The sequence below is a fragment of the Vidua macroura genome, chromosome 3, assembly GCF_024509145.1.
Source record: "Vidua macroura isolate BioBank_ID:100142 chromosome 3, ASM2450914v1, whole genome shotgun sequence".
NCBI lineage: Eukaryota > Metazoa > Chordata > Aves > Passeriformes > Viduidae > Vidua > Vidua macroura.
The window spans coordinates 42,135,792-42,150,606 of NC_071573.1; the positions used below are offsets into that span (position 1 = coordinate 42,135,792).

At 35.8% G+C, this 14,815-nt stretch overlaps 1 protein-coding gene across 4 annotated transcripts in view; it reads left to right on the plus strand.

Moving 5' to 3' along the window:
- Positions 1–14,815, plus strand: part of SIPA1L2 (signal induced proliferation associated 1 like 2) — a 129,139-nt gene that overhangs the window by 87,276 nt on the left and 27,048 nt on the right. For all 4 annotated transcript variants that reach the window (XM_053973596.1, XM_053973597.1, XM_053973598.1 and 1 more), the window contains exons 11-15: positions 6,699–6,956; positions 10,529–10,612; positions 12,074–12,177; positions 12,405–12,508; positions 13,915–14,303. In XM_053973596.1, coding sequence (XP_053829571.1) covers positions 6,699–6,956; positions 10,529–10,612; positions 12,074–12,177; positions 12,405–12,508; positions 13,915–14,303 — 939 coding nt within the window. The remainder of the gene's footprint in view (positions 1–6,698; positions 6,957–10,528; positions 10,613–12,073; positions 12,178–12,404; positions 12,509–13,914; positions 14,304–14,815) is intronic.

Genomic DNA, 14,815 nt, shown 5'->3' on the forward strand with positions numbered 1-14,815 from the left:
GATGCAGAAATCAAAATTATTTGTGTGACAACAGGCTGATATTTAGATATAAAGAAGAAATTGCTATTTAAAACATAAATTCTTTAAATGACAAAGCAGTATTAGAACAAATATGTTGGTTGTTGTTTTCAGATCTTAATAAGTATTCTTGTGTCATATTTGTTTCTGTGCTGGGTCTGTCCCTTCAGAATTGTTGATTTGGGATTGTGTGCATTTGAACAGGAGAATAATGATGTTCATTCGGATTTGCTTTCACTGGTGGTGTTATAGTAGTTTTCAAGGACACTATATCCTCAATCAGCCAAGTCCAATCAAGGAATTCCAGCACTTCTAAATGTATTTTAAACTGTAGATTTTGCCAGATTCTTTTTCACTACATCTTACCTCTGTGTTTGTCTTAGTTCAACTACTATTTTATATAAAAAAGAAACTGCCTGAGAGCCGATTAAGAATAAATTTCTAGAAAATTTAGAAAGCAAAAAAAACTTTAAGCAAAATTTCCAGGGCTGGCTATAAACAGAAGCTGGAGAGCTGTAGGAGCAGTAAGTTGGTCTGAACAAGTGAGAGATGCTTTTTCTGCTGTTGTAGGTCGTTTTGAAAATGGAAATACTTTAGTAACTATGACTGAAACTGCCTATGGGCCATTTTTAAGTACTACTGCAATTCTTCTGAGGTTGTTTTATTATTTTGAACCTTGCAAACTCCTTCTTACAAATGAAATAGATGTAATGACTTATTTTCCAGTCCTGATGTTTGTTCCCCTTAAATGACTATGATTTCTTTAAAAGAATTGTCTTTCTGCTGCTTTTTAAAAGTAACAGGTAACTGGCAAAATAGAATGTTTGGAAAGTGCTTTTAGGAAGGGGAAGAGGCTACTGTGTGGTGGAATTCAGTTATTGTCACAGGGGTGTTTGCCATGAGCTGGTGGGATAGTTCATAGGGCCTTCAGATTCTTAATATTTATTTATTTATTTAACTAATTAAGCCACCTGAGCTAGAAAGAAGCCAAGTCTAATATCACCTGAAGCAGGCTGAAGCAGCAAAACCTGAAACTGAATGTTTGGTTGTAAATGTAGAATTTGGATGCACCAAACCTTTCAATTACCATCCCTGCTACTAAACTAAGGAGGCTGCAAATATCTGAAATGTCTAGGTTCTGATGTTCTATAGAAATAACTGAAAGAACTATCACAAAGAAAATGTAATTATACTAACTGGAAGCTGTACTATTTACAAAAGTTAATCCCCTCTACCTAACAACAAAAAAAAAAGGTAGAAAATGCTTAACTGTGTTTCTCATGCAAATAAAGTCTTTGATTTTTTTCTTACTGAGTTATGAATGAACTTATAGTAGGGATTAATTATAATTGCTGAAGTTAATTATCTGTACAGTTGTTACAGTAAGCAGAAAAAAAAATCCCTAAATGCTTGGCAAAGCGCGGCTTGTCTCTATTGAGAGATGCAAAGAAGAGTCCCAGACTCTTTTTTCCCTTTTTTTCTTTTCTTCTTTCTTCTCTCTACTCATGGAATCATATTAGAATCATAGAATATTGTGGGTTGAAAAGGACCTTAAAGATCATCTAGTTCCTGTCTGTATTTCCCTTTTTCATGTAACAGTACAGATGTAGAGGCTCTTTAGGAGGCCTCCGAATTGCTTGTCAGCTCACCAACACAAAGGTTCTGTTAAAAATTGAATAGTAATAAAGATCAGAAGGACAATGATTTTATCTTCAAAAAGGAGGAATTGGCAGCTTCAACTCTTTAGCTCCATGGAGGGACTGTCAGAGAATCATCACTTCCCTTAAACCAAAGTGATAGGGTGGGCAGCAGCTCTGTCTGAGGTTCCTGTAAGCAGTCTCATACATCGATTGTGTTATGAAATTCTTTAAATATAAAATTGATTTAAGTTTTAAATTTTTTGAATTATGTATGACTACTGTTAATAGGTTTCTGAGATGTCAGAACTTAGAATTTTTTGTCTTGACTTTTTGAGCAAAATTCTCTTAGACCATTTCAGTATTATGCAGTGTCTTGGACTTGTGCTGTGGCTGATACAGGGGATCAGTGGAGTTGAGATATTACCTCCAGGAGGTACTTCGCAGTCTCAGGGAAGGGAAAATCTATGTATGTCTTCACTAACTACATTCTGAGTCTCAGCAAAACTAAGCTACTAAATTCTGCTTTTCAATTAAATCTCTATAATTATATTAAATGAATCTGTGTTTTATTATGTGGATTTAATAGATTGCACAATGAGTTCTCAGGCTCGTTGTATCACTTTGGGCACTACTGTGGTGTGAGAACAAACACGCAATCTGATAGAAGTGATTGTTTTCAAAAGCAAAGTTTGATTTAGCAGAGTGCAGTTATTGTGCTGCTGGATAGACTCTTTCTAGAGCAGGATTAGATGTCTGGAATTTAAACGGTGATAGTAAGGGATAACTCATCGGTGTAATAAACTGATGCACACCAATGATTCCTTCTCTATCCCTACATCTCCTTGCAATACATTGAACCTGAAGTTCAATTGTAACCAGGTATTCTGGCTATTTTGATACCCTAACAAATTCTTCATGCTTGAAATCTGCAGATACCTGGGGCCCAAATACTGAAGTTGTACTGAGTAGCTGATAGTTCTAGGACTTTGCAGAAAATAAAGCTTTTGTGTAGCTATCAAGGTGACAGGGTGCTGATCATGGTGCATGGAAGCTTCTAACTTTTCCGTGGAGTTGGATATTTTATTACTTAACTAGACACCCTGACTAGTGTAGGCCCTTCACAGAGCCTATTACAGAACCTTTTTATGGAATCTGAAACTAATATTGAAAAGTTTAGTTAATGTAGTTTTAAAAATTTAATGGACTGCTTGATAATTCTTTCAGAACATAATGCTCCGTGCAGGAACATTTGAATATTACAGATTTTTATAGTGGACTCTTAAATTTTATTATGTTGTCGTGACCTGCTAGGTGTATCATAGAGTCATGCTCTCTTTAATTGCAGAGTAGGTTTTATTAACCAAATTTTTAATAGGATAATATGGCTCTTGAACCAAAGATATTAGTAGGAGTCTGTGCTTTATGTTGAAGCATTGATTTAATTAATACCAAACTATGGTGAAGGGCAGGAAGTGCTATAATTTCCGATGTGTGGTTAAGATATGGCCACATTTGCTTGTTAAATGTCATAAGTCTGTTTTTCAAATGTTATATTGGATGTACTTGAGACAGACGTTTGATATCCTATAGTTGTTTAACATAAATATAAGTATCTTTTTAAAGCCATAAAAAGGAGATATGTCTTTATATATCCTTTAAAGTGAATTTAAAAGAAATGTATTAAATTAAAGCTAGCATTTAATATCAGTATCAATGTATATTCTTGCACTGGTGGAATAAGTAACAAAATCATAAGTAAAAGTTAGATAAAGGTCAAATTACATATTCACGAGGGAATTGCATTTATTTTTGTGGGTTTTTTTCATGCAAGATAACTTACAGTTTGATCCATGGCGGGGAGTGGAGGTGCAGATTGCAGGCATGAAATAATTCCTTCTCTGTCTTCCTGATATAGGAGGCAGCTACAATTACAATTTTACCTATCTCAGTATACTGCAGTATCTGTTCTTTAGGCAGAGCTTGCAACGCAGTGAAGCATATTTTTTCATATGAATGTTGGAGTGATTGGTTTGATACTTTTAAATTAAGTTTTAAAAACCCTACGTGACAAAAGAAGCTATCTGAAACCATGGAAGTTCTTTTTTTGCCAGTTAAAACAAGCATTCTAGGGCTCTATTTTGAATTCATAAGCAACGGTGTTGAATTTTTTTAGTGATTTGAAACAAGGTTTTATAGGCCTTTTATAGGCCTTTTCTGCAGGAACTATGTAGTCAGTATATATATTTTTTTTAATTTGTAGGAAGAATATGCTTTCCAGATGCAAACAAACACAAAATTTTACAAAATTTTCAGTTCTTAGTCATTGTGGGAAAGCTTATTGTTTACTATTATTATAACATGCTTTTGTTATTTAGTCAGCAAGCTAAGTCAAACTAAACAGTAGTAACAGTCCCTTTCGCTTTTAAAACCTATGGCTATTTTTACAGCGTTTAGAGTACTTTATGGGGAGTATCTAAAGAAAGATACAATCATAATTACATGTTATAACTTCCTCTATTACCAAGTTGAACTGTAAAATTTATATCTTATTAACAAAAGCTGGGGAGGGAGTGGTTTGTTTCTAATGCCTAAAGTCTATAGGAATGAAGAAGGGAGTGAAACAATACTAAGAAATTAGCAGGAGATCAAAATTTTAGGCTACAGAATTTGTAAACTTCTTCATCAAATGATGGAAAACTGTGTATATTTGGTCACATGAAAAGTTGTGCAGTGCACCAAACTAATATTAACCTTGCGGTGTCATTTCTGTATTCTTTGATCTGTTTATTTTGTATGTAAAACTTTTCACTTAAAAACAAAACAAAAAAAAATTACCATGGTTGCATTGCTGGATGTTGTTGTCTCCTACACCTTCTTTATTGCAGGCAGTGAATGAGGATGGAGGGAAGAATGATCTTGGAACATAAACAGTTGAAAATTACACTGAAGAAATATATTCTGTATATGCTTCAGTAGTAGAAGAGTTTGCACAATTCTTGACCTTTTTTCATGGTGATCCTCATTTTAAGAGCCCAACATGTGATTCTCAGAAGTGTGAAAAAAGCTTTAAAAATTGATACATGGACTGAGGCAGTTTGAAGTGGTGTTCTGAATAACTATGGCATTTCACAGTGGGAGAAGGCTAGAGATAAACCACATTGACCCTCGGAAATTATGTAATAATTTTATAACAGTGATTTCTCTGCAGCACCATTCCATGTCTGTGAGAAGAGATATTAGGGTTGTTTTACCTCCTTAGGGAAGCTCAAACCAGAAAATCATGATTACAAAGTTCTGTGATGCCTCCACCATGTCCAGCTGTGGTTTGTCAGCAGAGGTTGGACATGTCAGATTTTATTGGTGCATCTTACAATGATATTTCTGATAAAAGAGTAACACTGAAAAAAACAGGAATTCTGAGGTCTGCTGTGGAACATTCTAGCTCTTCAGTTCATCTTCATCAAAGTGTCTTCCACCCTATATTGGCTCTTGATCTCCTTTCTCAATATTTTCGTCATCTATATTTTTAAGTTCTTTAACTTTTTCATGTGTTTGAGTGCCACCAGGGACAGAGATTTAGTCCTACAGGATAAACTTGCCTGTTTGCTACTAAAAAATTCAGCAGAGTGAAACATTTGGCTGGATCAGACTGTGCATATACAGAGTATGTAGAATATAATTGCTACAGTTGCTCATGGGTCTTCCCTTCAACAACCTTGAATAAGGCAGTTTGCTTTTTGTCTAATATTTTTTCTTCTAATCTGTTTACCAGAACACAGATAATGAAAATATTCTTTGGGAAGGTTGATTCAGAAGCTTTAATGCACAGTGATCTAATGTGTGAGAATTTATACTATTTACTTGCACTGCGCATTTCTGTTAAGTCATTTACGCCAAGATATTTTCAGGATTAAGACTGTAAACTCTTTACACTCTATTGCACTTTCTCTAGGTGATTTTAATTTTTTTTTGCAAATGGTAAATGCTGTTTTTTCAACAAAAGCAAAGCTTGATCAAGACTCAGCTAAGGAATGGAGCAGAATTGTAGTTGAGACAGAGGAGCAAATTTTCACTATTTTTTCACTATTTCACTATGTATTGCTTTGGAAGTATTTAGGGTGTTCTCTTCATAATATTGATTTACTACACACTGCCTATCAGAAAAATAATGGAAATGGAATGTTGAGAATATAAAACATCTCCAGTCAGTGTTGACTTAAAGGGTGTATGAACCTTCTATTAACCAATTTCTGAAACAGTAACACTTAATTATTGAATGCAGTCTGAGTCTACAACAAATATCCCATAGGCACACTGATCTTTTGTGGAACACTACCAGTACTTTTACCTGGGTTTACACTATCTGTGAATACTGTTAGTGTTTAACCACACTGTAAACTTCAGGCAGAGGTGGTAAGCCAGACTGTCTCTGATCTGTCTCTTCCTTCCACTTCCCCATTTATCATCCAGGCTTACAAATCCCTGGGAAAAGAGACATTAGAAAGTACACTTTGAAAACACACTGAAAAATATTTGGGTGCGGTGCCAATTATTCATTTGCATTTTAGTCTATGCACTCTGTCATTTGGTGGGGACAAGATGGGATCCTAAAGGAGAGTTCTCAACCCCCCCAAGAAATGTTTAGTTTGCTGCAAAACAGCAAATCTATTTCTGAAATTTAAACAAATCAATGCTGTTTTAGAAAAACTTGGTGCTTTATGACTTCTAAGTGCCTTGTCTCTAAAAATTTTTAGTATGTAAAATTTAAGCTGCAGATTAGTTTATAAAAGTTTGATATGTTCCCAGTTTTGAAGGGCGAGAAGATAGCTCAAAGATCTTTGAGCACATGACAGCAAATCTTTTATTTTGAAATGTTTTCTACCTGCTTGGCGTGACAGTTTTGAAGTGTTCAAAGTACAATGCTGTATGAGCACCTTTGGGCCTGAAATCAAAATATATATGTACATCTGATTGTGAATGCAAGATTTCTCTCTCTGTTCCCTCCTGTGAGACCGATGAGCATTTTTATTTGTCCCACAGGGGTTGTTCAGAACTTTGCCGTATACCCATGGTGGAATACAAACTTGACAGTGAAGGCACCCCATGTGAGTATAAAACCCCTTTCAGAAGGAATACCACTTGGCATCGGGTGCTGACTCCCGCTGGGCAGCCTCTCTCTCGTGCCTCTCCAATCCTAGGAACATCTGACAGACTGCAGTGCCAGCAGCTTCTCCAGCAGGCTCAGACAGCCATTCCTCGTAGCACTTCGTTTGATAGAAAACTGCCAGATGGTGCAAGGTAATACACTCTCTGGTTAATGCCTGTCACCTTCCTGATGTGTATTACTACTTCTGAAATCTCTGCTTTCTAGAACTTTGGTGTCTTGTTTTTTAAACCTTATTTTATTGAGTTTTGACAGTCATTTTAATTCTGACATTGTATTAAGTAGCATTCACTGGACCAGGCTGCTTGAAACAAGTGACTTTTGGTGTTTGTGGTGGAAGTGGGCTGAGGATCCTACTGCTGAGGACAGCTGACCTTTCCCTTTAGTCCCAAATCAGGGAAGTGGGAAACTGCCTTATAACTTTTGGATCTTAATAATGTCCTGTTCTCCACCTTTTGGAAGACTATTTAAACAAATAATGAGTGAAAATAAAATGAACTCATTCCTTTAAAAATTAATTATTTAATCTCGTTACCAAGGTGTTGGCATAGTCTCAAAGGGTTCTGTAACTCATTACCAGCCCTTATGCTTTGCTTTGCTTTTAATTAAACAAAGCAGAGCTTGTGATTTGAATATGTAACACCTCTTAGATGATGGGTGTTCTTAAATATTAGCTCTGTTCTAATTTAATCATAGTTCTTCATAAGATGGAACTTCGTTTTTAAAGATAAAAATTTGCAAATACATTTGACCTTTGAATTATTTAGGAAAAACATATGTCTTGAGCAGAACTCTGTCCTTTATTGTTTATAATTATTTCAACTTATGCCTTTATGGGGTGATGCACTTCTAATTTCCAAGGAAATAATTACTGCATGTTGAAAATATCTGAATGATACAAAAATCTGAAATACTTGTCTTAAATGGGTTTAAAACAATTCTAGATTCAATCATTAAATGCCACTATCACTATATTGACTACTTTATTTAGTAGAAAAGAATTAATGACTTTTTACATTGAAATGTACACAAGTAATAGTAGTATATGTTTGAAAATATGTCTCATTCATTGCCTGGGGAAGGAAGACTCCCAGTTATGACTGTTTGATAATTTGTCTTCTCCTTCTCCTCTACCCCCATCTCTATGCCCTGAAAAATTGAGAGGTGCATTTCTGTAAGCATTTAAATACCATTATAGAACTTAATCTTTACCTAATACCTTGTTAATTAAATTCTCGATAACATCTAACATAAGGAGACGCTCTATCAAATGTCTAGAAATACTTCAGCATTTATGAAGCTTTATTAAGCATACCGTATGCTGATACAGAAAAGAAATGAAAGCTTTCTGACATGTTACTCAATTCCAAAAAGACTTCACAAACATAAGATGCACTTCTCATAACACTCAGCAAAGCATGTGAAAAAATGCTTAGACTGAGTCTACTCTTACCATGAAGAAATTTCTGTGTCACTTAAGCAAAACCTGTGCAGTGCAGTAGTGCTATTTTGGGGAAGATGTGACACAGAGTATAAATAATGAAAAAAGAGGAAAATTATGGATTCTGGTATGTAGTTCTTGAAACAGAAATATACCTAATTGACAAGGTCTTTCCACATGGGAAGAGGCATTGTTGATGATTTGGCAGAGAGATGAGCTTAAAACAAAAGAGTTTGAAGTAAAGTGGATTAGTACTTATAAGTAGTCTTGCAAGGGTGGAAGTGTAGACTCAGGCTAGGAAAATGATGAAGAGATTTTAGAGGGTCAAATACCCAGTATCAGTTTAAGAGTGCAAGCAGGGAGAAGCAGGTTCATAAAACAAGGAAGATTTAACTGCTGATCTGAAAATGAGCTAAGGGTGAAGTCAGCAATAAAATTTAGAAATAAAAAGAGGAAGAAGCAGAATAAATGTGGACTAGATATAGTAAAAGACTTAAGCAGCAAAAATTTAACTACTGTGACATATAATACTTAGGTGCCCAGTCCCTGGAGGGAAATTAGAGACTGAGAGCTGAATGCTTATGCTCCTAATACAGTTCCTGAGAATTAAGTGCTTTGAAAAGGCAATCCAACTATTTTGGTGTTGATCACGGAATTTCCTCTACTCGTCACTTAGAAATACAAGGTTATCCTTAAGTTCTACTCCTGTTTTCACAAAGTGGCTAATTCTGTGACAGCTACTCATAGCATGTGCCTGCCTAAGTGAAGCTTTAGGAAGACTCACTCTTCTGATTTTTGTACCAAGTCTCTGTGTGCTTTCATCCCTGAGTCACACTTGTAGGCAGTGCATCCTATCACCTGGAGTCTGGAATCCTTTCCTGAGAGCAGATGGTTGGAATTTTTGTGTGAAGGAACTGTGTGAGGCAGTCATTGATGGGATTTCTGTGGTTCTCCTTTTGTGGCCACTCATTGTTTACTAGGCTAAGGCCTTCAAGCTTGTCCAGCAAATGGGAGGTAGACATATTTTTTTCAGCCTTGGAACAGCACAAAGCCTCCCTGGCTTTGAGGACCATGTCCTAAACATCAGCCTGGAGGGTGGGAACACATGGGATCATAATTTATCCATTCCTTAATGATGGGTCACTTAATCTGTGCACAAAATGCATAATTCTTGGCAGTAATTACAAGTTTCATGGAACTGAATTAAGCTGTAGCCTATTGATTACTTTACTTAATTGAGAGAGGTTCAGTCCTGTCAATACTTCTCAGAGAAAGACATGCTGAAAAATAAGGTACTACATTATTTATTGTACATTGGCTATTAGACAAAATGTAGCACCTAATGTCTTTAAAAAACAAAATATAATAGCTACTATCTTTAAAATTTTCAAGCTGAATGGTAATGTTGCTTATTAAAAGGTCATGTTCTTGGGAAAGGCATAAAGAAAAACACACCTCTTCATTTCCTCCCTGAGTACATACATTCATTCCTACATGAAAAAGAAAAGGGGGGAGAGAAAAGAAAAAAAGATAAACACAGGGAATTGAATTCAAGATAATGTCAAGATAATTGAAGGAAATTGTGTTGCTGTTATGTAATGATGTGCACAGACGTGAAGGAAAGGATGTGATCAAATCCAAATTTAAGCATTAAATTTCAACTGTCTGGAAATCTCACAAAACTGCTTAGAGATGTTATTAAGACATGACGCTTAAAAGTGTAAATAATTAAGTACAAAATAATACCCTTCATGAAATTTTTTTTGTTGCTTTTCTATGTCAAAGGATTAATAAAATAAAATTTTTAAAAGTATTAGAATTGCCTCTTTCAATTTTACTAGCTTTAAAATTGGAATAAGTATCAAGGAACTAACAATCATTTCTGATCCACTATGAGAGCTTCCCACACATGAATTTAGAGCTGCTTTGACTCCTGAGTAATCCCACTTATTGAGAACTAAAGCCATATCTAGAGAAAATAGGATTTGGCACTTAGTCTTTCTCCTTTTGTGCCTTTTTATATATTCAGTTGGAAATATTTTTTTTGTGAATAAATACTTTACATCTAAAATTCTTGTTAAAGTTTTATGAAACTGAGATAAACATTTTATATTCCACAAATGGATGTAACTGTAATTGTTCATACTTCATCTGTATTATTTATGAAAATGAATGTGTTTCATAAAAGAAGCACAGCCCAGTTCTAATCTGAAACCCCACAAATACCTCAGTGCACTGTTAATGACTCTAAAATCAACATTACAGAAGTTCTCCAAGCAACCAGTCCTCATCCAGTGACCCAGGCCCCAGCGGGAGCAGCCACTGGAGACAGCAAGTGGGATATGACGGGTATTGGTGATTTTAAAATTTTTTATTTAAATCTTGGAAGAGCTCCCATGCATCTTCTTTCTTAAACAAAATTTGTATGGGTCTTCTAGAGTTTTTGTTGGTTTTTTTTTTCAAACACTGTTAGTATCTTTTAAGATTTACAGGTTTACTGATCTTTGATGTAACGTGCATGCAACTGTAATTTTAAAGTCATCCTAATTTAACTCTTCAGGATCATATTTTTATATTCAGGTAAATAAGAAATGGTTCTTAGTTTTATTTTCCCAGTAAAAGGCCAGAAATCAGCTAGTAGCTCAGAACTAGAATAAAATAATAATACTTCCTCCTTCTGCTTCAGGAAGAGGGTGTTTGACTAAAAAAAAATCTTTATGGTCTTCAAAGGTTTTGTTTCCTGCTATGTTTGTTTCAGTGACACCCATTCCCTAGCATATGTCCTCAAATAGTAGGAATTTCAGAGGTCTCTTCTTCCTAAAAGGCTGTGCATAGATTGTCCTTTTGCATCCCTGTTAATCCCTTGGTACTGAAATTTCTGTATATAAAACACCACCCCAATATAACTCATGTTACGAGAATATTATGTGAGACATCTGTTCTAAACTACTTTAAAATTATGACTTTGTTGTGTATATAGTTACTGAAAACACTCCTGTTACAAAATGTTGAGCTATGGCAGTATCTACAGTAGAGTAGACTTGCCAAGTGGCTTTCAGAAGCTACTTTAAAAAAAAAAAAAAAAAAAAAAAAAAAAAAAAAAAAAAAAGGTTAATATTGAGAGAATCAGCTTGACTCCTTGAAGCTTATTAATGCTTTGGCATGATTGATTGTGGATAAGATATTCCATGTAGCAGATATATATGCAGTATCTTGTAGACTCTTCAAGGAATTTCATATAACTCAGTGAAATCTCTGGCAGCTAAATAGAACTGTAGCTCTTTTTTTTTTTTTTTGACAATCAACTCATCAAAATGCATCTTGTGTCATTTTTTTTTCCAGCACAGTTATTTCTAATAACAATCTAGGTTTTAGTTTGTTGCTTTGTGAATTGTTTAAGCTTTTGCAGTATAATAAAAAGCAGTGGATCTGGTACTAACTTACACATTCTCAGTGTGAAACCCTGCAAAGCTACGATTACTTTCTGTGGGGCTTAGATCACAAAGAGGTTAAGCATATATTACCATGGTTCTTCACTGCAAAAGCCTTTGGGTATATAGCTCCAAGAATACATTTCTTCTTAAAGTTCAGTGTCTTTTTGGCATGTTCACACTTCAGATATAACAGTGTGCTGTTTAAAAACTTGCATGTAAATATTTCTATGCAGACTTTGGAAATGTTTGGGAATAATGATTTTTTAAAAAGTCACAAAATACTTGCTTTTAAGAGTACAAAGTGGTGTAGTTCATCATGTAACTAATCTTACAGGATAAAAGCATTAACAGCTTAATTTTCTGCTTACATTAACAGATGCCAGTCCCCTTTACTCCATGAACATCACCAAGGTTCAGGCTCACTGGAGTGTGAAGGAGGCAGAGAACGAGAGGAAACTTTGGAAGGAACTAGACATTCTGGTAATAAAACCCACTTTATCTTTGAAATGCATGTTCTTTGCAATGCAGTGCCTGTTGAAATGCAGCCACCTCCCCATGTGGAGGTTTGACTCACTGACAGCATGTGATGTGACAGTGAAAGCAGAGACTGTAACGATATTCTGTGCAGATAACTGTGTCTGATTGCAGAGTGTGCAGGTTTGAAACCTGATGCTGAGTCGTGTGCCTTTCTCCATTATTTTTGGCAGAAGCCAAGTGGCATGCACCATCAACCAAAGTCCTGAGCTCCTACAAAGACCGAGCTTTACAGAAAGAAGGCAGTGGCAAGGAGTCACCAAACAAGCTGTCACATGTAAGTCTTTTCCTTGGATGTTATTCAGAACTCTAAAAACAAACAAACCCCAAAATAGCAACAACAAAAAACTACTCTGGACTTACAGAAATTTTAGTAATTTATGAAAACCACTGTGTGTTTTGGGAGACAAATATTATGCTCATCCAGATGTGGGTTGAATCAAATATACTTAATCTGTGTTTACAAACTCAGAATTCCAAGAGGGCTTAGGTCTGGGGCATTGAGGAGATAAAACTAGTATAGTCTCCACTCAGCTGTGAGTTTACAGCTTCATTTATACTGGCTTGTTTAATCTGTGGAGTATTTAATTACCCTTTAAAAGAAAATAAAATTATATTTACCATACTGCTTTTCATCTTATGTGAAATATCCATGGAGTGTAATTATCAATAAGCACTATAAAAATGTAACTTGTGTGTTGGGAATGCTGAACAGATTTTCTAGTCTACCTTGTTTAGTAGCTTGTCTTCAGTAATGGCAAAATCCTCAAAAGCCTAGTGATGGAAAGTACATAATGTTTGTTACCTGGAAAATCTGCTATATGGAGTAAGAGGCTGTATGCTGTTTGTAAACTTACATTTTATGTGTGAGCAACAGCATCCCCTAGCATCTGCTAGGAGAGGGATCTCATTAAAAAGTTAGTCACCCTTCCCATTTATATCCTACCCAACAGAAGTCCATTTGCCCTAGTAGAAGGCCATCTACCTTTATTCTGGCTACTGTCACAGACATAAGTGAATCCAACTCTCTATAAAATTTATTTTAAAAGCAAACAACAAAGCCACTGGACTTTACTGGCACAAAGTCTGACGTAATTATTCCACTTCAATAGCCATGCTTAGTTTAGGGCCTTATGACTTAAGTTACTTTCATCTGGTACACATACATCACAATTGGCTTCAATTTAACTAGCCACACTTCCAATTGGATTTGATCCAATGAGCTGCATATTTCAGCCACACTGAGAAAAAGCCAACAATAATTCAGTCCTTGGTGTTTTTCAGATTTGCAGTAGAGCTTGTTTAAACAAATAATTACAAAGGCTTCTAGCTTTAACAAATGCTTATTTTCACTGTTCAGAAATGCAATTTTATGGCTGTTAAGCAGGTCCTATAATCAGAAAATTCAATTCTGATTTTAAGATTTGTGATAGAAGATGGAACTAGAGCCTTTTTATTTGCAGTGACATCAACCTTTAATGTGTCCAGCCAGCTGTGCAATTCATTTCACAGGAACTGGTGGTATAATTGGCTCTTTTCATACTTTGCAGTTATATGATAGCATACTGTAAAAAATAATAAAATGGTCTTTGAATGGCACAAATGCAGTAATTTATATGAAAATAGATCTCTTACTATTTAATTTGAGGGGGATGTCTTTTGGTTTGTTTTCTTGTTGTTAAGATTGGGGACAAAAGCTGTTCAAGCCACTCCAGCAGCAACACCTTATCCAGCAATACATCCAGCAACAGTGATGAGAAGCACTTTGGTTCTGGAGACCTGATGGATCCCGAGCTGCTTGGATTAACGTATATAAAGGGGGCTTCTACAGACAGCGGGATCGATACAGCTCCCTGCATGCCAACTCCTCTGCTAGCCCCTCTGCACCTGGCTGGCAACAGGTCAGGAGTGCACTGCCACACGGAGCAGTGGACAGAGGCTTCGGAGGCTCCGGGGCCAGACGATGATCCAGCTAAGATCTATGCTGTTCATAGCTATGCCTCTGCTGTTTCCACCAGTCACGCGGCTGAGGGCAGCATGGGAGACCTGAGTGAAATCTCCTCTCATTCCAGGTATGTGTTTCTTACAAACTAGGAGGTATGGATCATAGGTTAATATACAGGTAACTTTTATGTTGGCTTTACTCTGTTTACCCTTCTTTGAAACTGAACTGAAAAGATTTTTATGTTTTTGTTGTATTCAAATGCCTGTATGAGCCGTTTTCAAGTAATTTTTGATGAGTCTGCCTGGAAAGCATAGCCACACCTCCTCCCAGATCTTATGGAGGCCTTATACATGACCCTTGCAAATTGCTTAGGTTTTTAAAATTGGAAAACATCCAGAAGTAAAAGAGACATTTGCACCTAGAACTTATTTCATATACTTTTGGTTTGCTGAGAGAAATCAGAAAAATTGACGATGGACAATTTTACATATAGAGAAACTGCATTGCATACCATCCCCCGTAATTTACATTATTCTGATGTATGCTTTATAGTTTTGCTTGTTGAACATCATTTATGGTTGATTTTCAGCTTTTTTTTTTTTGGTTACCAATGTAACGTGTGCATGGTACATCTGTTGT